The 25,167-nt window shown below is 40.6% G+C and overlaps 1 protein-coding gene across 1 annotated transcript in view; it reads left to right on the plus strand.

The window, feature by feature from the left end:
* TNFRSF21 (TNF receptor superfamily member 21) overlaps positions 1–24,472 on the plus strand; it is a 66,511-nt gene extending 42,039 nt beyond the window's left edge. The window contains exons 5-6 of the mRNA XM_055571243.1: positions 21,236–21,464; positions 23,060–24,472. Coding sequence (XP_055427218.1) covers positions 21,236–21,464; positions 23,060–23,289 — 459 coding nt within the window. The 3' untranslated portion in view covers positions 23,290–24,472. The remainder of the gene's footprint in view (positions 1–21,235; positions 21,465–23,059) is intronic.
* Positions 24,473–25,167: the final 695 nt, after the last annotated feature.

Genomic DNA, 25,167 nt, shown 5'->3' on the forward strand with positions numbered 1-25,167 from the left:
AGCTTTTTCAGTGTCTCTTACAGATTGGCCTTTTTCAGAATGTCGTGTAGTTGGAGTCATGGGGTGTTTTTCAGATTGACTCCTTTCACTCAGGCGTCTGCATTTAAGCTTCCTCCATGTCTGTTTATGACTTGATAGTGGATTTGTTTTTAGTGCTGTTTCATTGTCTGAGTGTATCACAGTTTGTTTATTCATTCACCTGCTTGACTCTTTTCTTATCTGAAGTGTGGCCTGAGTTTCTCAGGACGCTCTTCTTTCAAGTTCAATAACAAAATGGACCCCAGCCTTCCAGAATCATCTCTATTCTTTCCTTCCCAGGCATGAACTTTCGAGAGAATCAGCAAAGGACAGTAGTTGGAAATTACTGGGACTTTGCCAGAACTCTTTAAAAAACAAAACAAAAGCCTAATACAACTTTCCAAATTGTATGTTGTCTCTTTTTTCCATCCTTTAACTTTTTTTTCCTGTGTCTTATAAAGAAAGCCTTTTGTAAGTAAATATATTGAAGGTTTTAAAAAATCTATTCTAACAGTTTTGTTGTTAAGAAAATTTCAGTGTGGTAACATTTTTTAATGTAATTTAAAAATGCTTTCTTTACTCATATATTTGGGTTTAAATATACCATCTTATTATTTTTTATATTTGTCTTATCTGTTCTCTTCCCCTTTTCCTTTCTTGTTAATAGGGTGTTTTTATTATTCTACTTTTCCTCTCATTAACTTCTTAGGTACACATTTTTTTTTTTTTTTTACTTTACTTTTAATGGATACCCCAGAGATTACAACACACAGTTAAATTATGAACTGTTTTATAAATGTGTACTTTTTATTATTTTCCAGACAACACAACAGCCCTAAAAGACTTTAAACATATTTATCCCCCTCTTGTGTTTTGTTGTCATACATTTTATTTTTTTAAGTTATTAATAATTTTTATTGGAGTATGGTTGTTTTACAATGTTGTGTTCGTTTCTGCTGTACAGCAAAATGAATCAGTTATATCCCCTCTTTTTTGGATTTCCTTCCCATTTAGTTTACCACAAATCCCTAAGTAGAGTTCTCTATGCTATACAGCAGTTTCTCATTAGTTATCTATTTTAATAGTATTGATAGTGTATGGGCTTCCCTGGCGGCTCCTGGTAAAGAATCCATCTGCCAATGCAAGAGATACAGTTCAGTCTTTGGGTTAGGAGGATCCTCTGGAGAAGGAAATGGCAAGCTTACTCCAGTATTCGTGCCTGGGAAATCTCATGGACAGAGGAGCCTGGTGGGCTACAGTCTAGGGGGTCACAAAGAGTCAGACACAACTTAGCAACTAAACAATAACATCAGTAGTGTATATATTTCAATCCCAGTCTCCCAGTCCGTCCGCCAGTATCCATATGTCCATTCTCTATGCCTGTGTCTCTGTTTCTGCTTTGCAAATATGTTCATCTGTATTATTTTTCTGGATATCATATATTAAGTGATATTATATATTTGTTTTTCTCTTTCTGACTTACTGTCATACATTTTAACACTACACATTTCTTAGCCTCCCAAAGGCATAATTATTATGATTTTACGCGGTCATACTCCATGTAGATTTACCTGCTTACTGATTTTTTTCTGTTGCTCATTCCCCATGTCTGCCTGAGATCCTTTTTCTTTGGCCTAAAGAATACTTAGCATTGGTTTCCAGCAATAAACTCTGTCTTTCTTCATCAGGAAAATGCCCACTGACTACAATAAATTGCATTATTTGGGCTTTGTTTTTGAAGGAGAGCCGGAAAAATGGAACTTAAGCTTGACAGTTTTTCTTTCAGTACTTTCTGGTCTGAGTTTAAGTTTCCCCTGCTAAATAGCAAGGGAGAGGATGCAATTTTATTTTTAAATCTGTATTACATAACAAATTGCATGGGCACTATTATGCCAGGCACTTTGGGCAATGCAAAGACAAGGGAAGACAGAGGCATTGCTGTCAGAGAAACCTGCTGTTGAAGGGAAGAAAGGTGTTCATCTTTTATCTAAGGGAGTAAACCCAGGAGGGAGGGAGGAGGGAATTGGTGGGTGTGCAGTTTATCAACATAAAGGCTCCAAGTCAGGATGTCAGTGTGAAGAGTGTACCAGGTTAAATTCCTGTCCTGGTCACATACGTGGCATCACTGACTCAGTCTTTCCATGAGAAAATGGGAACACCCTTAGTGCCTGTCCTCTGAGCTGTTGTGAAATAAGGTGAGTGTGACCCAGAGAAAACCCTTGGTGAATGTTTAGCGTGAATCACTGCAATTATTCCCAGGCTCTAGAGGCAAGAGAGATGGAAGAATGTTCTTGACTAGCTCCAACTCACATATCAATAGATTCTTTAAATCCTGAACACCAAGGGTTACTCAGTGTAGGATAGGGAGAGACTGCCAAGTTCAAGACTGCTCGATGGGTAGACGGTTAAGCATGAGAGTTGCCATCTGCATTCAGTGCCCAAGAACTGGAAATTCCAGCTAGTTGTAAATATTTATTCTTGTACTGCCTGAGTGAGTGTTCCTAGGCTGGCAGGAATGTTTTCTCTAGTGAAGAAACAAAGGGGATGGTGTATGTAGACAACGGCCTGCTCTTTCAAGGGCTGTTAGAAAAAGGATACAGAATTGAGCAACTGGATTTCTAGGTTTCCTTTTATGTTGTTGCTGGTTTTTGTGTGTGTGTGTGTGTGTGTGTCTTTTTATTTTCAAATAGGCTTACCCAGTATACTGGTTTTCCTTTCTTCCCCCCTCATCTTGGACTTGCTTCTTTCTCTATAGGAAACCTTAGGCAAATGATTTCTCTGTCTCCTATTTTTCTATTTAAAATGGGAATTCAAGTGGTAATTTTTTTATAGCATTAAATCAGATAATGGCTTGTTAAACTATGGGATGTAAAAACGTAGGATATGAAAATGATGCTTACTGGCTAGGTTCAGAAGTCGTGGTAATTTGAATTTCCCAGCCTTCCTTTAGAGTTTCATTTTGCGAAAGGGAGGGAAAAGGAATTTTATGTACATTTAAAAATGATAAACAAGGTCCTATCATGTAGCACAGGGAACTATTAATATATTCAATATCTTGTAATAAACCATAATGGAAAAGAATATGAGAAAGGAAGTATCTGTGAAAATGAATCACTTTGCTGTACATCGGAAACCAACCCAACATTGTAAATCAGCTGCATTTCAATAAAAGGGAATGATCATATTAAAAACAACCACAATCATTTAAAATAGTATAAAGCATCACTTTAGCTGCCTGCTTTGACCAGAGATTCACAAATATAAAGGGTTGGTGTTGATCAGGCAGAGGGTTTAGGGTGTCTCAGCCCTCTCTCCCTCCTTTCATGAGATTAGCTAGATTAAAACCATACTGTAATGTATGGTTTTATTGATGAACTGGTGAATCTGAAACCAGTATTGTTGTGGTTAATGTCTACGTAGTAGGATGATTCTTTGTTAGAAATTCTTAATCCTTTCCAGAAACCACATTGGAGACCTTGGTCCCAGGGACAGAGTTTTCTCTCTCTCAACCATAGTGGACTCTGTGTTGGAGACTGAGTGGTTTTGCTCTGTGTAATCCGCTGGGAGAATCTTAACCGTGAGATGATGAGCACTGGCGTTCTGTCTGTGAGGACAGTACCACTGCTTCTGCTGAAAAAGGAACTATAGTTACTGATTTTTTTTTTATCAGCTACAGGATGCAGCTGTCTTGATCTACGTTGTCTGAGAGCAGCTCTTCTCAGAAATTTAATATAGTGAGGGCGAGTGGAGGCAAATACCAGCTGTACCATTAGCTGTTGACTTTTTGGCTTTTCAGATTTGTCCTTAACTTGCCAGTTGACCGTCTCTTAGAAAACAGGGATTACTGTCTTAAGGCCTTGAGATGTTAGCTAAACTGGCATGTATTGAGCCCCTGACTTCTGCTGTGTGGCCACTGCATGGGGGTCATTTCAGGTCAAGTTACTTAATTTGCAGAGTGTGACTGTGGGTTCTGGGGAACTTGCAGTATGGTGAGAAGCCGACCCTGTAAAGGCATGCTGACACACGAAAGGCCAGATACTTTGAGCAATGCTTGTGTTTAAGGTGGTGGTTGTGTACAAAGGAGCCAGGCCTATGAAGAAGCCTTTAGACATTTAATGACATTTCAGACCATTCTACTTATTGTCATACTCCATGGTTTCATTCAGTTAGTCAATAATCTTTTGTTGAGCAGCAGCTGTGTGCCTAGTACTATGTAAAGAAGGAAAGGTGTGTGCCTTTCAACAGCTCACTCACCGAGATGGAGACACGTGTGCAAATAATGACAATTTAGTGGCATAGGCAAGTGTTGTAATAAAAGTGTGCATGAGGAATTATAACATCAGAAGATAAGGGTACTCAACCCACCACAATATACCTAGAAAATAAGAACAAATGTATACATTTTTTTTTAATTTTATTTTATTTTTAAACTTTACATAATTGTATTAGTTTTGCCAAATATCAAAATGAATCTGCCACAGGTATACATGTGTTCCCCATCCTGAACCCTCCTCCCTCCTCCCTCCCCATTCCATCCCTCTGGGTCGTCCCAGTGCACTAGCCCCAAGCATCCAGTATCATGCATCGAACCTGGACTGGCAACTCGTTTCATACATGATATTTTACATGTTTCAATGCCATTCTCCCAAATCTTCCCACCCTCTCCCTCTCTCACAGAGTCCATAAGACTGTTCTATACATCAGTGTCTCTTTTGCTGTCTCGTACACAGGGTTATTGTTACCATCTTTCTAAATTCCATATATATGCGTTAGTATACTGTATTGGTGTTTTTCTTTCTGGCTTACTTCACTCTGTATAATAGGCTCCAGTTTCATCCACCTCATTAGAACCGATTCAAATGTATTCTTTTTAATGGCTGAGTAATACTCCATTGTGTATATGTACCATAGCTTTCTTATCCATTCATCTGCTGATGGACATCTAGGTTGCTTCCATGTCCTGGCTATTATAAACAGTGCTGCGATGAACATTGGGGTACACGTGTCTCTTTCCCTTCTGGTTTCCTCAGTGTGTATGCCCAGCAGTGGGATTGCTGGATCGTAAGGCAGTTCTATTTCCAGTTTTTTAAGGAATCTCCACACTGTTCTCCATAGTGGCTGTACTAGTTTGCATTCCCACCAACAGTGTAAGAGGGTTCCCTTTTCTCCACACCCTCTCCAGCATTTATTACTTGTAGACTTTTGGATCACAGCCATTCTGACTGGTGTGAAATGGTACCTCATAGTGGTTTTGATTTGCATTTCTCTGATAATGAGTGATGTTGAGCATCTTTTCATGTGTTTGTGAGCCATCTGTATGTCTTCTTTGGAGAAATGTCTATTTAGTTCTTTGGCACATTTCTATTTGAAAGGTTTGGTTTTTTGTTTTTTTTTAGGACAGATTCTAATTTCTTTCAAGAATTCCTTCAATTTCTTTCAATAATTTCAAGATTATATTTTGGTCTTCTTGTCCAAGACTTTCTCATGAGGTTTCTGCCCAGGGAGCCCCATCTGTTTTTTTTACACTAAGGTCTTCTCAAACTTTTGAGTATACAAAGAACATGTATTTTACTTGGAATTTTGTTTCATTTGGTTCAGTAGCAAGCTTATCGGAACATTCATTGTTCTGTAATAGGAAAGGTGCAAGAATGAGGCTTCAGTGTCTCACTTCACATCAAGTGCAGGGGTTGGAACTTTGAATCTCCAAGAACTAGCAAAAGGAGCTGACATAACCAACAATTAGACCTTTGTCTCATAAACATCTGGTGAAATAGCATGTAAATAGTAGAGATAATGATTGTACATGCCCAGGCCTGCACTTGACATCTACTAGTGGGGCTCAATACATCTTAGCTACTGTTTTATGGTTGGAATTTGAATTCCATACACTCCTTTTTTGACTTAAGCAATAGCACTCTACTTTCTGTAAATGCATGTTATGGAGAAAGTGAACCAGTGTTTGCCACATACCTGCCGTGTCCCAAACACTCTCTAGGTGCTTGGCATCTGCTTTCATCTAGCAAGCTTCATGGCCCTGTGAGAAACAGGTATTAGAATTAACATATATTTCTGTATTTTGTTGAAAGCTGTGTCAGCCATGTATGTACCATTATTATAGGTACCACTAAGAAAGCAATGAAAACATTGTGAATTATAGTTGTTAGATACAGCCCAATTTCAGACATGTTAAAGCGTTTGAAGTGTGACAGGTGACAGAAAAGTCTGGGAAACAGATTCTTGGGATCTTGGGACTGGCTATACCCTCCCTCCTTAACACACACATACTTAGACATGCTTTCTTTTTTTTTTTTTAGTAGCCTTTACATTTTTATTAATGAATTTTTGTGTTTGGTGGCACCACGTGGCATGCAGGATCTTAGTTCCCCAACTAGGGATTGAACATGTGCTCCCTGCAAGTAGAAGCACAGAGTCCTATCCACTGGACTGCCGGGGAAGTCCCTTTAGTAGCCTTTAAAGGTGGGATGGTTTGACACAAGCAATTTATTTAGCAAACATTAAAGGAACACCCATTTTGTTTCAATGTCTGTACTAGGCACTAGAGATACTAAATGAAAACACACATTATATACAATGGAATACCACTCAGCCATTAAAAAAAAAAGAATGAAATTTTGCCATTTGCAGCAACGTGGTGGACTTGGAGGGTGTTACGCTTAGTGAAATAAATCAGACAGAGAAAGACAAACACTATATAAATCACTTATATGTGGAATCTAAACAAATACACCAAACAAGTGAATACAACAAAAAGGAATCAGACTCACAGATAATAGAGAACAAACTAGCAGTTTGGAAGGGAAGCAGGGAGGAGCAAAATAAGAGATGGGGAGAGGGAGGTAAAACCATTGGGTGTAAGATAGGCTAAAAGGATATATAACCGATATTTTGTAATAGCTGTAAATGAAAAGTAACCTTTCAAAATTATATTAAAAAAACAAAACAGACACACACCAAAACACACAAAAACAGAATCATCGCTCAAGATGCCGGCATTTTATAGGAGGGGTGCATGTGTGAGCCAGATGTTGGAATATCCTCTGTGAAATGGCCATACAGAGGACTTGAAATGGGCTTTTCTTTTTTTCTTGGGACGGTGTCTCTACATTCAGAAAAGGCTGAGTCTATCGGTGGATGATAGAGATGGGGAGTGGGAGGTAAAACTATTTTTTGCCCCTTTAATCCACATCCTTACTGGCTTCCTCAAAAAGTGCATTCGAGAGAAACAGAATCAATATTGTGAAAAGAAGCTTGCTTTCTCCATGAATTACCAGTGCTGGATGTCATATTTTGTTTTTTTAAAGCCAAAACTCATATTCAGACAAAGTTTAATATCTTACGGTTTTGGCCTAGCTTCTCCATCCTATGTTCATGAGACTTGTCTCTTCATCTGTTATAACCCAAGTGCTAAAAGCATATACACTGACTGTTAAGGAATTATATTTCAGTCAGCAGTAGGCTTTATTGTACACTAGTTAATTTCATTGTTTTGATCACTTGTGCGTGCGTGCTCAGTCGCTTCATTTGTATCCGACTCGGTGTGCTTCTATGGACTGTAGCTCGCCAGGCTCCTCTGAAAATGGGATTCTCCAGGCAAGAATACTGGAGTGGGTTGCCACGCCTTTCTCCAGAGGATCTTCCCAACCCAGGCATCGAACCCGAGTTTCTTTTGTCTCTTGCATTGGCAGGCGGGTTCTTTACCACTAGCACCATCTGGTAATTGCTTATTCTTCACCATTTCCTTGGGGGAGAGACAGCTGTCATTTCTGATTTCCCCATTAATTTTTTTTTTTAACAGAAGAAACTTTGATTTATCCACAGTTTGGGCAGAGTCAGGGGCAGGCTGAAACGACCAACCATTAAAATGGCTTAGGGAAAAAAGTACTAGGGAAATAGATGGAGGAAGTGTTTGGTTTTTATAATCACTTATTTACACAATAAGTAAGTGTCTTTTGAGAATGATATGAAACACAGAAGCCATACAAGAAAAATTCAACTACTTAATATGTATATGAGCCAGAAAACACCATATACAAACCAAAGACAAAATAATAACTGGGAAAGTTGTTTGCAATATAGGGTTAATTTCCTTTAATAATGAAGGATTTTTGCAAGTTAATTAAGAAACCAACCATCCAAAAGAAAAATGGATGGTTTGTGAACAAGCGCGTGCACAGAAAAGAAATCCTGAAGGCTCTTAAAGGTATAGGGATTTTTTTTTTGTAACCTTGCTCAAAATAGAAAAATTCAAATTGAAACCTGCACTGAGATGTAATGTTAACCTCTTAGACTGGCAAAAAGAGAAAGGTATAACTCCACTCTTGTGTTGTAAAGGGAATAAAGAAGGTGGAACAGTATCCATGGCGAATGGGTGTGCACAGGAGCCTGCCCCAGTGGAGGGCCATCTGGCATGTACTAAAATACATGTGTTTTGACCATGGAGCCCACTCCTAGGAATACATCTTACATATGTTCTTTTTTAAAATTTACTTTATTGTGGTATATTGTAAATCAATGTTGTATTAATTTCTATTGTACAAGAAAGTGTTTCAGTTCTATATATATATATATGTATAATATACACACACACATTCTTTTTCTTATTCTTTCCCATTATGGTTTATTACAGGATATTGAGTATAGTTCCATGTGCTATACAATAGGACCTTGTAGTTTGTCCATTTTCTATGTAGTAGTTTGCATCTGCTAATCCCAACCCCCCAATCCACCCCTCCTCCACCTCATCCGACATACATCCTTACATACATCCTACATATGTGCAGAATGGTGCAGGTACATTATTCATTGTAGCATCACTTGCTAGTAACAAAAAGGTAGAGGCGACACAAATACCCTTCAATAGAGAACTGGTTATGTCAGCTCTGGAACATCCATACAGTGGAACCGTATGCATTTATCAAAACCAGTGAGTCAGCTCTTTATGTGCTTAACCTCAAGAAACATTTTTAAACAAAAAAGTGCAAGGTACAGAACAGTATGGACCTAAACTGTGCCACCATATTGTAAAAAAAAATTGTAAAGAATGAAAGAGAAGTTCTGGAATAGGGTGAAGAATATATGTACCTACCAGATGGGTGTAAGTGTAGACTATTCTGGAAGAATACATGGGGAGTTGGTAACAGTTAACACTGGAAGGAAAATGAGAAGCTGACATCATTGATTAGTGAGGGGAAAGTATTTTCAGAAATCCCTTTGCACCTGTACCATGCACTGTGTACCACATATAGTCTAATTCTAATGGCATAAATTCAACTAAGATTTTTATTAAATGACACTAATTTAATCAGATTTGGGAAGTTCAGAGAATTTGAGTCAAAGATCAGCTTCAGCCTACTTATTTCAAGGTCATGTGTTTTTATGGAATTATTTTCTGTCCACACTTATTTAAAAAACCATTCTAAAGCCTTTATTTAGCATCATGTAGACTATTTCATTATAATACTTGTTAACTTTAAGACAAATATTAAAATAACTTACTGGCAGCTACCAAAGGCCCTTTGGAACAATACCTCAGCCTCTGGTTGGGTGGATCAATACCATAAGATTGATTGTCTGCATGCATGCTAAATCGCTTCAGTCCTCCGTCGGCCCACCAGGCTCCTCTGTCCATGGGATGCTCCAAGCAAGGATACTGGAGTGGGTTGCCATGCCCTCCTCCAGGGGATCTTCCTGATCCAGGGATCAAACCCACATCTCTTACCTCTCCTGCATTGGCAGGTGGGTTCTTTACCACTAGCACCACCTGGGGGGAGGGGGAGTGCAGGGTTGCCTGGTGGCTCAAATGGCAAAGAATCTGCCTGCAGTGCGGGAGACCAGCGTTCAATTCCTGGGTTGGGAAGATCCCCTGAAGGAGGGTGTGGCAACCCATTCCAGTATTCTTGTCTAGAGAACCCCCATGGGCAGAGGAGCCTGTGGGCTACAGTCCATGGGGTCGCAAAGAGTCGAGCTCGACTAAGCACACCGCCTGGAAAGCCTACCATAGGATTAATAAACCCCAATTAAAGGATCAAAGCTACTGCACAATAGGTGTCTATACATATCTTAAGTACACAGGTACCTGGCAAATTTTAAATTCACCAGACCTCTTTTTATATAGTTGGATACTTCTATCGTGTCTTAAGGCAAGGTTATGATTCTTGCAATCTTTTTTTCGTGATTAGAGTAGTCCCAAGACTTTTTTTGTGTGTGGGAAAGGCTTCCTAATGAGCAATAGGTCTCACTGAGTGAGGTTTAGGGAAACCTGTCGTTTCCAACAGGGCCAACTCCTCCTGTAATGATGGGGGCTGAGCCCTTGTAAGGCTGGGCGATGTATTTGATTGTGAGCTGGCTCCAGCTGTGAACTCAGGGAGCGCCCCCTGACTTACTCTCCTCACTTCCGTTTTTTGAGAAAGCCGGTTGGTGAGTCAGCTCAGGGTTGATGTCAGAAGCCTGGACAGCTTGCAGACACACACGCGCTCCGCCGCTGGGCGGCCACGCCCTCCGCGCCTCCCTCCGGAGCCAGCTGGTTCTTACCAGCTCTGGCAGCTTTATACCGCATTGCTTGTGGCTTCCTGTGCCTGTTACCCTGCGCACCCAATTTTCTTAAGTTCTCTTGCTTAAGGCAAGCCTTGGCTAGCAACCACACCTTGGCTTAAATGTGGCTAGTTTTTTAGCCCTTGGGATTCAGTTTTGAAATGAACTCTTAAGATCGGGATTAGCAAATGGCATGTATATATACGACTATAGACAGATGGCTTCCCTGGCCGTAGCTCAGTTGGTAAAGAATCTGCCTGCAGTGCAGGAGACCAGGGTTTGATCCCTGGGTCAGGAAGATCCCCTGGAGCAGGAAATGGCACCCCACTCCAGTATTCTTGCCTGGAAAAGCCTATGGATGGAGGAGCCTGGCAGGCTTCAGTCCATGGGGTTGCAAGAGTCTGGACTCGACTTAGGGGCTAAACCACCACATATAAGACTATTTAAGAGCCTATGTATAGTCTATATAAGACTATATAAGACTGCCAGTCAAGGCAGGGGCTTGAGATGCTTAAAGGAGAAACTCACCATGGCCAGCTAACCTGTTATTGTTCAGTGGCTAAGTCGTGTCTTCCTCTTTGCGACCCCATGAACTGTAGCCCGCCAGGCTCCCCTATCCTTCATTGTCTCTGGGAGTTTGCTCAGATTCATGTCCATTGAGTTGGTGATGCTTATATAACCTGGGCTGATGTTTATATAGAATCTTAAGTAAGGTTGCGGTTGAAACACAATTTTTGAATTATTCTGTGCTTGGACCAATCTAGGGTGGGTTGAGGGTGTCTTTCAAAATAATACTCGAGTGGTTTTGGCATGTTTGGGTCAAGTTAATCCTGAGAGGTTCCTGAGGGTGGGTGAGTTTGTTCCGCACGTTCTGCTATTGGCTTGCAGCTCACCTGGGAAATGCATATTTTAGTGTTCACTCAACTCTGCCACCTCTGTTGTCTGGCACGGGGGTTCCCAGGGACCTTGAACATCTTGGCATCTTGACATTGTACTTCTGTTGCTGCTTCCATCTCCTGACCTCTATAAAGGAGATCTAGAAAGCATTAAGGCTGCAGTGTCTTAGCTGCAATCATTGCCAGTGTCTTAGTGGCAATCATCGCTTGCCAGTTGATGATTTAGATTTAAATGTTAGCTCTGTCCCCTAGTTATGCAATAGAAGCCCCTCTTTGCTTCCCTTTCCTATAATCTGGGCTGGGCGGGAGAAGTTATGAAGGAAGATCGACAAAGCAGTTAACAGTCAGAAGCTTAGGAAAAGTTTGGGGAATTTTTGCCTTCAGGTTATTTGGCCCATAGCCCTTCTTTATGTATTTATTGTCCGCCCTTTTAAAAAAAAGACTCAGGAAACAAAGAAAAATTAAAGCATAGTACAACGCACATGCATAACCTACCACCTAGATTGAAAATTATGTTTTGACATCTTTGCTTTATTTATGTTTATGTGTGTGTATGTGTATATGTATATTTCCACTCCACGTTTCTTTCTGTAAGACTTCCCTCCAAATTTGTTAGAACTGCCAACCTTTCTTTTAAAGGTTTAGGAATCATCGTCTTCTCAGTTTCCTCTTTTTTCTTTATGTTTGCAAAAATTTTTCCTGAGTAAACTTGGCTGCTACTTCTCATGACCCCTTTCTCTGGATTGTATTGAAACAAGAATTCACACTCAGAATTTCGTTAAAGTCCCTGCTGATAGGAAACAGTGACTTTATTCAAGTCACTGTTTCCTATCAGCAGGGACTTTAACGAAATTTTCCCCTTTTATTGGAGGTGGGATTTTTTTTAAAGGAGAAATCATCTTGTACAGGAATTCTTTAGTATCTGAACTTAGGAATTAAATAGATTCAGGTACATGTTTTGAGGAGGTGGGGCTGGTAACCATCATTATCTGAACTCTCATTTAGATCTGAAGTCCAGGAACCACATAACTTTGGGTAACAAAACCTTTCTTATTATCTGAATTCCTTTTCTCTAAACATAGGAACCACATAGATTCCAGTATCAAGAGATACTTGTATGGTAAGGAGGAAAGTGCTCGTTTTTTATCAGAACCCGGTCTTACATACCTACGTAGACCTATCAAAGGTCATGAAATTTAATTTGATGTTGGCAGCTGGGAGAGTGGGGGAAACAAGCTTGAGATAATATCATCATCCTTAAATAGTTGTAGTTATCTCTTTATTTGTGACTGTAATTCATTTGAGATAGACCTTTAGTGGAAATTGAATCTGTGTTTTTTTAAGTAGTCACTGGTCTGTTGGGATCTGAAATATTTTCTAATAGAAAACAAGGTTATTGGCCACAGTTGAAGTATCTGGTATTTACATAATCTCTCATCTTTACCTCCGGGCAGCCATCCAGCCTGGGTGCAAGATCTGCCATTGAGTTATGGGTCCTCTGGCTCCTGCAGTCTGATGGACAGGGCAGAGCAACTCCCTGTGGTCATGTGATATCTTTGTATTGAGTTTACAGAGTTTGTCAGTATCTGTAAATACAGTGAGTCTAGACAGGCAAGTGATATGACACAGCAAAGAGGATTAACTTGGATGAAAACTAGATCAAACCTGATCTTTTTTTTTGAAGTTTTGTGGTAAAATACACGTAACATGAAATTACTATTTTAATCATTTTTAAGTGTATAATTCAGAGGGATTAAGTCTATTCCCAGTGCTGTGAACCTTTATCATCCATCTCCAGAACTTTTTCATCATCCCAAACTGAAACTCTCTGCCCATTGAATATGACACATGATCTTTGCTCCTCAGTCTCTGGTAACTACTGTTCTACTTTCTGTCTCTGTGAATTTGCCTATTCTATGTGTGTCTTATCAGTAGAATCATGTAATTTTTAATCTTTTGTGTCTGGTCTGTTTCATTCAGCATTAACAGTTTCAAGGGTCATCCATGTTGCAGCATGTATCAGAATTTCATTCCATTTTAAAATCTGAATAATATTCCCTATATGTATAAACAGCATTTTGTTTAACTATTAGCCTGTTGATGGGCATTTAGGCTGTTTGCACCTTTTGACTATTGGGAATTGGCTGCTCTAAACATTGGTGTACAAGTATCTGTTTAATTCCAAGATTTCAATTATTTTGGATACATATGCATAAGTGGAATTGCGGACTTACATGAGAATTCTTCATTTAATTTTCTAAGAAACAACTACAGATTTTAAGTGAAAGTGAAAGTCACTTTGGCCACCTGATGGGAAGAGCTGACTCATTTGAAAAGACCCTGATGCTGGGAAAGATTGAGGGCAAGAGGAGAAGGGGACGACAGAGGATGAAATGGTTGGATGGCATCACCGAATTGATGGACATGAGTTTGGGTGGACTCCGGGAGTTGGTGATGGACAGGGAGGCCTGGCGTGCTGCGATTCATGGGGTAACAAAGAGTCATACACGACTGAGCAACTGAACTGAACTGAACTGAAAGTCGCTTAGTTGTGTCCGACTCTTTTGACTGTACAGTCCATGGTATTCTCCAGGCCAGAATACTGAAGTGGGTAGCCTTTCCCTTTTTCAGGGGATCTTCCCCACCCAAGGATCGAAGCCAGGTCTCCTGCATTGCAAGTGGATTCTTTACCAGCTGAGCCACAAGGGAAGCCCATGAATGCTGGAGTAGGTAGCCTATCCCTTCTCCAGTGGACTTTCCCAACCCAGGAATCAAACTGGGGTCTCCCGCATTGCAGGCGGGTTCTTTACCAACTGAGACATCAAGGAAGCCCACAGTTTTAAAATATATTTTAAATGTAATTGTGACATCATATTTTTGTGTGAGTGAAATTTTATCAAAATCTGTATTTTAGTTAATAATACTGTATCACATTAATTTCCTGTTTTTTTTTTGTTTTTTGTTTTTTTTTACAACATAGTATTTCTGTATATTCTCAGAATTGGATTAGAAGTTTCAAACCTCATTCAATTCTTTTTTAAATCACTAGATAGTAAGCTTTCTAGCCTTTTAGCAGTAACACTAGATGTCTGAATAAGTGGAACTGTATCGAAATTTTGAGTGAATATAAATTAGAAATTTAGTATTCTAGTCATACTTAGTTAAACAAGTGGAATCAAAATGTCATAAATTTTTTAGCTAGACAAAAATGGAGAAGTTTTCTAAAATATATATTACATTATAATACTATTTATGTATTTGTGTGTACAAATGCTTTTCTATTACACTTGATAAAAGCTTGAAAAAGAACAACAACGAGAGACAGAGAAACTGGAGAACGTAAATGAGATGGGAGCACTAAACATGAAACAGAAAAAGTAAACAAACAATGAAAGTAAAAGATGACCATATAGTCCAGTTGTTTTTAAACATGGCTGCTCATTAGAATCACATCTGGAGCTTTGGAGAAAATAACAGTGGCTTCTGTCATCTTGGGCAGGTTACTTAAACCCCTTTGAGCCATGGTTTGCTCATCTGTAAAATGGAGCTAATAAGAGCTACCTTAGCATCAAATAGATTTGTATATTCGTGTTGCATCATTTAGCTGAGCATTGATGATGACGTTTTTTTAAGTCCTTTTTTGTTTACTGGAACTGAGTAACAAGCTGGTCAACTCAGATGGAATAACAATTAGTTTCCATTGAATTTAGCAAATGTGTTTTTGAAAACCATCTTTAAGCGATAGAAATTTTCACAAATGTGGCATAAGAATTCTTCCTACTTTCTAAGTATTGGATGAAATCTGGAGGGAAGGTTCAGTTGGAAGGGAGACTTTTGATTGTAAGGTGCTTTCTCCTTAACCCTATTAGGCATATTTGGCTACAGAGGGGAGAGAGAAGGGTCTTATGGAATCTGACTGGGTGATGCCAGGAGCCAAGGGGTTAAGTTGAACCATTTTGGCAGATTGGCAAGGGGCATTCAGGCTGGGTAATTAAGGCTTCATTTCAGGAGATCACTGATGCGTCAAAGTTGTTAATTAGTTTTATGAAAACAGATTGTACAACCACGGGGAGATTGTAATTGGGTAGTAATTGAAAATAACTCAGTGCTAAAGCTTAGTTGAGGAACCAGTGGGAGTAACTTGGAAGGAGAAAGGGAGCTGGGGGGTCTGCAGGTGGTGAGGGGAGAGAACGAAAAAGCCGTGGTGAGACAAACAATAAGCGAGACACTGTGACGAGAGATGACCTAGAGTAACGTTATTCTTTTAGAAATGAGGAAACAAGTCTGAAAAGGGACAAGGTTTTTCTAAGACCACACAGCTAGTTATCCATAGGTTTCTTTTCTTCCCTTGCCATGATGTTCCAGGATTGGCATGACTTTGATTCTTAGGAGCTGGCTATGAAGATCATGAAACATGCTGAAAAGAAGGCTTCTGGGGCTGGAGTCCTCCACCCTCTCATGTTTGCAGAGTATCCTCAGGGATGCTGTTCCATCACAGGAGAGAAGCAAAGTCTTCTCAAACCCTTGTTTTGTTGATTTACCACCCTCGCCATAACTACATCTTATGCATCCACGGCTCCACCATCCCTGGGGCTGGAGAAACACGTCAGGCTTCCACAGTGCGTCATCCTAGGAAAGGCCAGTCAACAGGGAAGTGAGTTTTGGTTTGATATTAAAAGAGGAGAGTTAATTTTTCACTGGGGTATAGCTGATTTACAATGTGGTGTTAGTTTCGGGTGTATAGCAAAGTGATTCAGTTATACATCCATGAATATTGTGATATCGTTGTTTAGATCCTTTTCCTGTAGATGTTATTACAGAATACTGAGTTCCCTGTGCTACATGGTAGGTACTTGTTGATCATCTGCTTTATCTATGGTAGTATATGTATGTTAAGAGGGGAGTGAGTTTTGAGCTTCCGTTTCAGGTTGTGATTTGACTGCACACCCAAAATGGGCAGGTGGATTTGGGGAGCTGGTTGAGGGAGGGAGGGGTGGGTTGCAAGAATAAACTAGAGTTTGCTCTTTCCGGTGCTACCTGGGACAAGTTACATCATTGTTCTCAGCAACGCTGCCCAAGCCTCTGTAACCCAGAAACATTCAAGGCCACAAATCTCAGTCAATAGCTTGTGTACCTAATCTCTTTGGTTGGTTCCTTGTACTCAGTGGTTCTGGTAAATCAGAAAGGCAAGTAGTCAGCAGTGAAGCTTTAGGTATGACTCAGGTGTCAAGTACGGTGAACCACTTATCTCTCTTTTCTTATCAGTTTGGACCAATAAATACAGTATCTGGAAGGACAGAGTGCATTTGCATGGAAACTAATCAGGAGAACATTTGGGGTTCATTTGGCCAAAATCATTGGGGTTTAGCTGATTTACAATGTGGTGTTAGTTTCGGGTGTATAGCAAAGTGATTCAGTTATACATCCACATATATTGTGATATTGTTGCTTAGATTCTTTTCCTGTAGATGTTATTACAGAATACTGAGTTCCCTGTGCTACATGGTAGGTCCTTGTTGATCATCTGTTTCATCTATGGTAATGTATGTATGTGAAGAGGGGAGTCTATGTCAAATCGTGTGGTCTTGAACTTCACACCATAGACCCATATAGATTTGGGCTACTTGGGAAGCTCTCTCCTCACAGTCCCTGCTCCCTCCCCCTTTTTGGTCTGTCTTTCTGTCTAACCCTTACTTCTCAACTGAGTCTTCTAAGTTAGCATGATTACCTCATGGCTATAGAGCAAAAACAACTCTACTATTCAAGTTTCTCCAAAGGAACTTCAGATAGCTATCTGGTGGATCCATTGCCTTTACTGGCCAAGTTTTCCCAGAGGCCTTTAAGTCAGTATTTGCCTCGCTGCAATAAGTTGGGAGGACTATTGTCCTTCTGTACCTGTGAACGCTTAAGAAAAGTACAGAGAGGTGCTCAGTCAAGTAGATGATTTTCCAGCTGTCCTGTTCCATGGCTGTCAATAAAAATAAGAACTATTATAGCCACATTTTCAAGTTAACAGAGGGAAAACACACTTACCAGTGGTGAGTGTGTTTTAAAAATAACATTGTTTTTCTAATTATAAAAATTAATGTCCCTGTAGAGGGGCTCTGTATCAATATAGAGGGGTGGGATGGGGCGGGAGATGGGAGGGAAGTTCAAAGGGGAGGGAATATATGTATACCTATGGCTGATTCATGTTGAGGTTTGACGGAAAACAACAAAATTCTGTAAAGCAATTATCCTTCAGTAAAAGAATTAATGAAAAAAAGTTAATGTCCCTGTAGAGCATTTGGAAAGCTTAAAGAAGAAAAAGGAATAAACTAAGTTACTCAGGATCTCTTTTGTGAATATTTTGATAAGTTTATGTTCAGATCTTTTCCAGGAGGATATAGCCTGTTTCTGTAGACATCTGGCTTTCTTGTTTAGAGCATTTGTCTTCTTTTTTAGTACCTGAATCTTTTTATAAGTGCTCTTTATTTGCTATAAACTCAATACTGAACCATGAACTTTCTGAACTGATAAAGAATTAATTATTACACACATCCTGAAGCCCCAATTTCTTTTTTGTTGTTGTTTATTATTTTTGGTTGCACTGGGTCTCCCTTGCTGTATGGGGGCTTTCTAGTTGTGGTGAGCGTGGGATACTCTTCGTTGCAGTACTCGGGCTTCTCATTGTAGTAGAAACGCTGTTGCACAAGCTCTAGGCGCCTGGTCTTCAGTAGTTGAGGCTCGCAGGCCCTAGAGCACAGGCTCAGTATTTGTTGAGCATAGGCTTTAGTTGCTCCACAGCATGTGGCATCTTCCCGGACCAGAGACCAAACCCATGTCCTCTGCTTTGGCAGTGGACTCCTATCCACTGTACCACCACGGAAGTCCAAGCCTCAATTTCTTGTTAGAGAAAGCACAGGTAATACACTGTTTGAGTTTCAGTGTTGCAAACCAATTTTGATAGATATTGTCAACAGGAAAATAAAGGGAGGAAAGAAGTTTCTAGGGGCAGTTTTTTCTTTTTTTTTTTTTTCTGATAGGCAAAAAAATGCAGGTAACTCTAGAGAAATCTGGAATGCAACCAACTACTGTGTATCTTGTACCTAGTAACAGATATCTCTACTTGGTAGCAAAACTGATTTTCTAGAAAGATGCTTGTCAAACAGTCGATTGTGAGCGCTATTGTGGAGATGCTAAAACCATTCCTGGTGGCATTTTCCCATTCACTCGACTCACTGCTAATGATTGGACAGCACCGCTTCAGCATTCTGTCTTTCCAAATTGTGTTGGGAATCATGTGCTTAATTTCCACTGATAAGATCCTTTGGTAAAAATGGGGGGGAAATTAAATAATGAACTGAGTTCAGGAAACAGGTGGGTGGACTTCTTAGTCTGTTGGCATGTGACTTGTGGGTGGGAATTTCTTTTTAAAGCAAGAATAGCGCACTATATATATTGGCTGACTGGCTTATCTGGGTACTGGAGTGTAGACAAGTGTTCTTTGTCTAATTGAGTTCATGAATGGCCATGTGCATTTTCAAGGAGGAGGGGCACATGCCAAGGCCTAATGAATTCAGATCTTCAAAGCATATCTATAAGGGCTTCCCTGGTGGTCCAGTGGTTAAGACTTGCCCTTCCAGTGTAGGGGGTACAGATTAGATCCCTGGTCAGGGAACTAAGATACCACATGCCTCAGGCCAAAAAACCAAAACATGAAACAGAAACAATATTGTAACAAATTCACTAAGGCGTTAAAAATGGTCCACATTAAAAAAAAAAACAAAACTATCTGTAAAGCTCGGCTGTGGATCAGAAGGGGACTGGTGGGAATGCATGTTACCCAAATCTTAAGCTTGCACTGGAAGCAGAAGCAGGATGTTGGTGGTTTGTACAGGGGACAGATGCTGTTGGGACATTAGACGTGCCATCATCAGAGGTCTTCAGAATCTGCACTCAGTTGCAAGAATTTATCTGGGCTCAGAGGTTGTCAAAGAAGCAGTTGTGCTTTTCTTTGTGCATTTTACCACTGGTCAGCGTCACGCTTTGAGATGAGGGTCAGTGTCCTCCTGATTGAGGAACTTGAAAGTGTTTCACTTGACATGCATGGAGTCGAGTCATGAGGTTTATAATGAGGGTGATTAACAGCTCTGGGAAGAGCACACATCATCCCTTGAACCTTGCCCTGTGTCATCTGGCCACCTGGCTCCCGGATATCCCTCCCAGCCAGAAGAGCAAATAAAAAGATAAGTCAACCGACTGGGAGATGCCACCAGTGCCTGCCACATTTCTAACCTATGGTGTCAAATGACAAGGGCAAGTAGAGATAACCAGCTGGGCTGAGCTGAACATTGGCTTTCTCCCAGGATCTGTGTGCCCTCTTGGGCCTCAGTCATTTCACCTGCAAAATGGGGTGATACTACTTGTCATTTCTGCCCATCTTCCCTGTGCATCCTGGTACAAGCCACGATTATACCTCACCTGGCCACCGTGGTGCCATCCTACCTGGTCTCCACTCGTTGATTCTTGCCTCCCTAAAATCCAGTCTCGATGTCCAGCCAAAGTGGTCATGATGCTCACTGTCTCTGTCTGAAATCATCTTGTTTGGTGGCTTTCTTGTGATTGTCTCTGTGCCCCCCACCCTGGAATGCGAGCTTCATGGTCTCCACTACATCCTTAAGAGCCCATCCACTGGTTTCAGAGGGGTGGTCCTCCCTTTCTCTTTCTAGCTGCTTTTGCCTCTGGTGTTTTCCTGTTCTCATTCTTTGACGCAGTTTTATTGAGTCCCGGAGCTAGTTTGAAATGGGAATCAGGAGATGCAGGGTCTAGTCTGAGTCCTGCCACTTCCTGGCTGAGTGCCCTGAAGACAGTCACTTATCTTCTCTGGGCCTCTTTCCTTACCTGTAAAGAGAACAGTATATTCGTTCGCAAGGGCTGCCATGATAAACTATCACAGACAGGGACGCTTAAGCATCCGAAGTGTATTTTCTCACAATTCTGAAGATTAGAAGTTTAAGATAAAAATGGTAGGGTTGATTCTCCATGGTGTGCAGAAGATGACCATCTTCTCCGTGTCTTCGTGTGGCTTCCCCTCTGTATGTCCGTGTCCTCATCTCTTCTTACAAGGACATTGGTCACATTGGATGAGGGCCCAGTTGTACCTTCATTACCTCTTTAAGGTCCTGTCTCCCAAAATAGTCATGTTCTGAGGTATCAGGAGTTATGAATTCAACATATGAGTTTTAGGGGCACACAAATTCATCTCGAAACAGACAAGAATATGCTGTATATTATCTAACCTATTTCCAGTGGTACAAAATTATATTTTAAGTTGGGGATCTTCCTTTTCACTTTCTTGTCTAGTTACACTCCTGTGAGGTAACAGCTTGATATACACATAATTCCTCATTTTTAATCTTCATACATAATCCTCAGGTGTATTTTGAAGGGTTTATGAGTATATGTGTATGTATTGCTAGATAGCAATAATGTAAGTTATGGACTGTCAAAATGGGAGAATTTCTCTATAAAATGTTAAGTGGAACAAAAAGTGTCTGGAAAGGGCTTTTAATTTCATTTTTCTCTATAATTTTTTAATTAAAAATTTTATGTTTATGTTTTCAGTTGAAGCAGAGTTGATTGACCATATTCTGTTAGTTTCTGGTGTGCAGCAAAGTGATTCAGTTATATATATATATATATATATATATTCCTTTTCAGATTCTTGTCCATTATCATTTCTATAATTTTGGACTATGTAGTTCACAATGGTTTGTTTCTTCCCACAGCTGGACACTGACAAGCTGGCTCTCCCCATGAGCCCCAGCCCGCTCAGCCCCAGCCCGATCCCCAGCCCCAACACGAAACTTGAGAATTCCACGCTCCTGACAGTGGAACCGTCCCCTCTGGACAAGAACAAGGGCTTCTTCGTGGATGAGTCTGAGCCCCTTCTTCGCTGCGACTCCACTTCCAGCGGGTCCTCCGCGCTGAGCAGGAACGGCTCCTTTATAACCAAAGGTACAGATGGCTGGCAACCCGCATTCGTTCTTAAGTCTCCTCCAGAACAGCCCCTGGGATCTCTCCGTCTATCAGTTCCTCGTTCCAGTAGGAGTAGGATCAACTGAATGACCTACTCTGGCCTCTGAGGTGAGGCTAGCCTGGGAGAAACTACGTCATTACCCACCCGGGACCTGCCTGGAAAATCTTTACAGCCCCTCCTGTCTGGCCGGGAGCCTGTGTCCAGGAGTATCAGTCACCCTTAGTCCTCATGATGTTATCAAGTGTTTTCGGGGAAAGTCCGATAATGTGTAGTCTGGCAGGGTTTTCTTCTTTACTTTTTGCAAATTATTTACCAGGCTGGTAGAACACAGGGATTTAAAGTATAACTTATCTTGAGAGTCTGGAGTATAGGTTTTATTGACTCAAATTAAAATTCACTCTGTTAAGCTTGGTTGCAAATAATGTTTTAAAGATTCTGGACTGACGCTTTTGGTAAATAATCTGCTACTTGCAGTTCTGAGTAGCAGGGTAGGGAATTAACAGGTATACTATATTGATGACTGACTTTTGTTAGAAATTTCCTAGTTTGGGTAACACCAGTTATATTTTACTGAAAGGGCTATATTTTATGTTGTTATAGTTTACATATTTATAAAATATATTCTATTTTACATGTTTATATTTTATACTTTATATAGTCATATATTTATTCTTATAAAGATTTATATTTTAGTTTGTAATTTGGTACATATTATCTTTTAGAGAATACATTTTATAATGGTAATAATAGTTTAGTTCTTACCCCATTTTAAGATATGACCCAACAAAGCATTATTTTATTTATGTGCCTTGGCTCTTAGAAGTTTACTTTTAAAATATAACAAAGTGAAAGTCGCTCAGTTGTGTCCAACTCTGTGCGACCGCATGTACTTCTCCAGGCCTGAATGCTGGAGTGGGTAGCCTTTCCCTTTTCCAAGGGATCTTCCCAACCCAGGGATCGAACCCAGAACCCAGGTCTTCCACATTGCAGGTGGTTTCTTTACCAGCTGAGCCACAAAGGGAAGCCCAAGAATACTGGAGTGGGTAGCCTATCTCTTCTCCAGCAGGTATTTCCGACCCAGGAATTGAACCGGGGTCTCCTGCAGGCAGGTTCTTTTACCAACTGAGCTATCAGGGAAGCCCAAAATATAACAATGTAATTAGAAAGTCAGATAAGCTGATTATTAACTTGGAATGTTTGTGGGGGAAAGACTGGGCTGATCTTTGCTTACTAACACACACTACAGATGGGAAAAGTAGTGACATTTCTTTAAGTTTTTTAAAGTATTTCAGCATCCTCCTGAGTTTTAGAAGAACTTAGAAGTCACTTGAGTCCAGGCAAAATGTCATGTTCCATCAACAACCCAATCAAGCAGATCCGTAGGCCAATCTTGCTTGTTATCTTATGCACAATGTTGGCAAAACCCACCGTGTTGTTTACAATGTGCCAGAGCCTCACTCCCTCACCTTGTCGGGGGTGGGGACAGCCTGGGGAGGGGATCACTGTCACCTTAACCCTCCTGTTCCCTAACGCGGTCCCTTTACAGCTGTCCTCTCCCCTCTCTTCCCTGCAGAAAAGAAGGACACAGTGCTGCGGCAGGTGCGCCTGGACCCCTGCGACTTGCAGCCTATTTTTGATGACATGCTCCACATCCTGAACCCTGAGGAGCTGCGGGTGATTGAAGAAACTCCGCAGGCCGAGGACAAGCTGGATCGGCTCTTTGAGATCATTGGAGTCAAGAGCCAGGAAGCCAGCCAGACCCTCCTGGACTCTGTTTATAGTCACCTTCCGGACCTGTTGTAGAACACGAGGAATACTGCACTCTGGAAATTACTCAATTTAGTGGCAGGGTGGTGTTTTTTTTTTCTTTTTTAATTTTTATTTTTTTGGTGTGTGTGTACGCGCGTGTGTGTTTAACGGAATATATGGCCAGTGTTTTGAGTTTTTTCTCTTTAAAAACCCATCTGGGAAATTAGCATATAAGCCTTTTCGACTGTTTCAGAATATCCACCACTGAAGTTTTTTTTTTAGGTTCCCTATTTTCTCTGTTTTGCCTTTGTATGTATTCTCAAAATTGTTCTGTGCACTTTAAATTCACTTAATGAACCACAAAGGCAGTGTGGCTTTTCTCACACACTGGATTGTGAGGCTCTTAACTTCTCAAAAGTGTCATGGCATCTTATGAATGCTATAAGTCATCTTCGTGTCTCAAAATCCACTTCTGCTTTTATTATTACTATTTTATTATTCGTCATTTATGGATTTTCTTAAGGGTTCAAGAAATGTAAGACCCCATTGAGTTACTGTAATGCAATTAGATTTTGAGTTATCTTTTTAATATGCCTTTTTGGATAGTTCATATTCATGGCTGAAACTTGACCACACTGTTGCTGATTGTATGGTTTTCACCTGGACACCGTGTTGAATGCTTGATTACTTGTGCTCCCCTTACGCTAATCTGCTCTGGGCTGGAGACATGAAGTCCTCACGAGCCATCACGACTTTACTATTCGAGTGGCTTGACAACCAGGCCACCAAAGAACTTGAACTTCATCGTTTAGGGATTGAGCTGTTCTGGAACCTATTGCTGCACTTTGGAAAGTCACAATTGAAGTGCTGGTGACAACCGGCACCTTTTCCAAAGGGAATTTGCCCAGCTTTGCTTGACAAGATGTCTTGTTTTTTTATACACACATAGTCAATAGGTCCAGTCTGCCCTCAAGGCCTTGGTCTTGGTGGGTTTCCTTCATTCAATCACTTTAATTAAAAATGGCTGCAGCTGTAAGAACTCTTACCTGATATATTTGCAACTCTGCTCCCATTTATAGACGTGCTGTCTGATGCTCAGTTGATGGATTCTAACGCAAAGGTGGTGTGGACTCCCTTTGTGTGGGTGGGGTTTGTGGGTATAATGGTGAGGGACTGATATCAGAAAAATGCCTTCAAGTGTACTAATTTATTAATAAATATTAGGTGTTTGTTACTTGAGTAGTTGGAGTATGTTTAATCCTTGTCTTATCTGTGTGTTTAAGGCAGAACTCTTTGATCAGTCTCTTGGAAAAGTATATTCTAAAAACTTCAGCTTTTCTAGGGACTTCTCTGGTGGTTCAGTGGTTACAAATCCGCCTTGCAATGCAGGGGACCTGGGTTTGATCCCTGGTCGGGGAACTAAGCCCCCATGCTGCAACTGCTGAGCCCACGTGTTCTGGAGCCCGTGGGCCACAACTAGAGAGCCCACTCACCACAACCGGAGAGTCTGCGTACCTCGATGAAAGACCCATGTGAGGCAGCTAAGACCTGACACGACCCAAGAAAGAAAGAAAAAACATTTCAAAAATTAAAAAAATAAAAACTTCAGCCTTTCTAATTTGTGAATCATGCATATTAGCAAAGATTTGTGTTTGAAAAGGTACCCGGAAATTTCATAGAGAAAGACTTCCAAGCATTGAAGGTGACCAAGCGTTTCCTAGTTTTGTGGGGGTGAATCTGAGGCTTGTGCTTTTGAAATTGTCTCTACTTTAAGAAGTGAGGATTTGGAGGTGGAGAGGTTTAATTGCTGACTAGGCCTTGAACTATATGCTTCTTACTCATTTCCATCTAGGAAACTAACACTCATGGGCGGGTCTATACAAGTTCACAGACTTCTATATGAAGCCCCATTGCCCCTGAATAACTATGGGG

Source organism: Bubalus kerabau, chromosome 3 (genome assembly GCF_029407905.1).
Source record: "Bubalus kerabau isolate K-KA32 ecotype Philippines breed swamp buffalo chromosome 3, PCC_UOA_SB_1v2, whole genome shotgun sequence".
Lineage (NCBI taxonomy): Eukaryota > Metazoa > Chordata > Mammalia > Artiodactyla > Bovidae > Bubalus > Bubalus kerabau.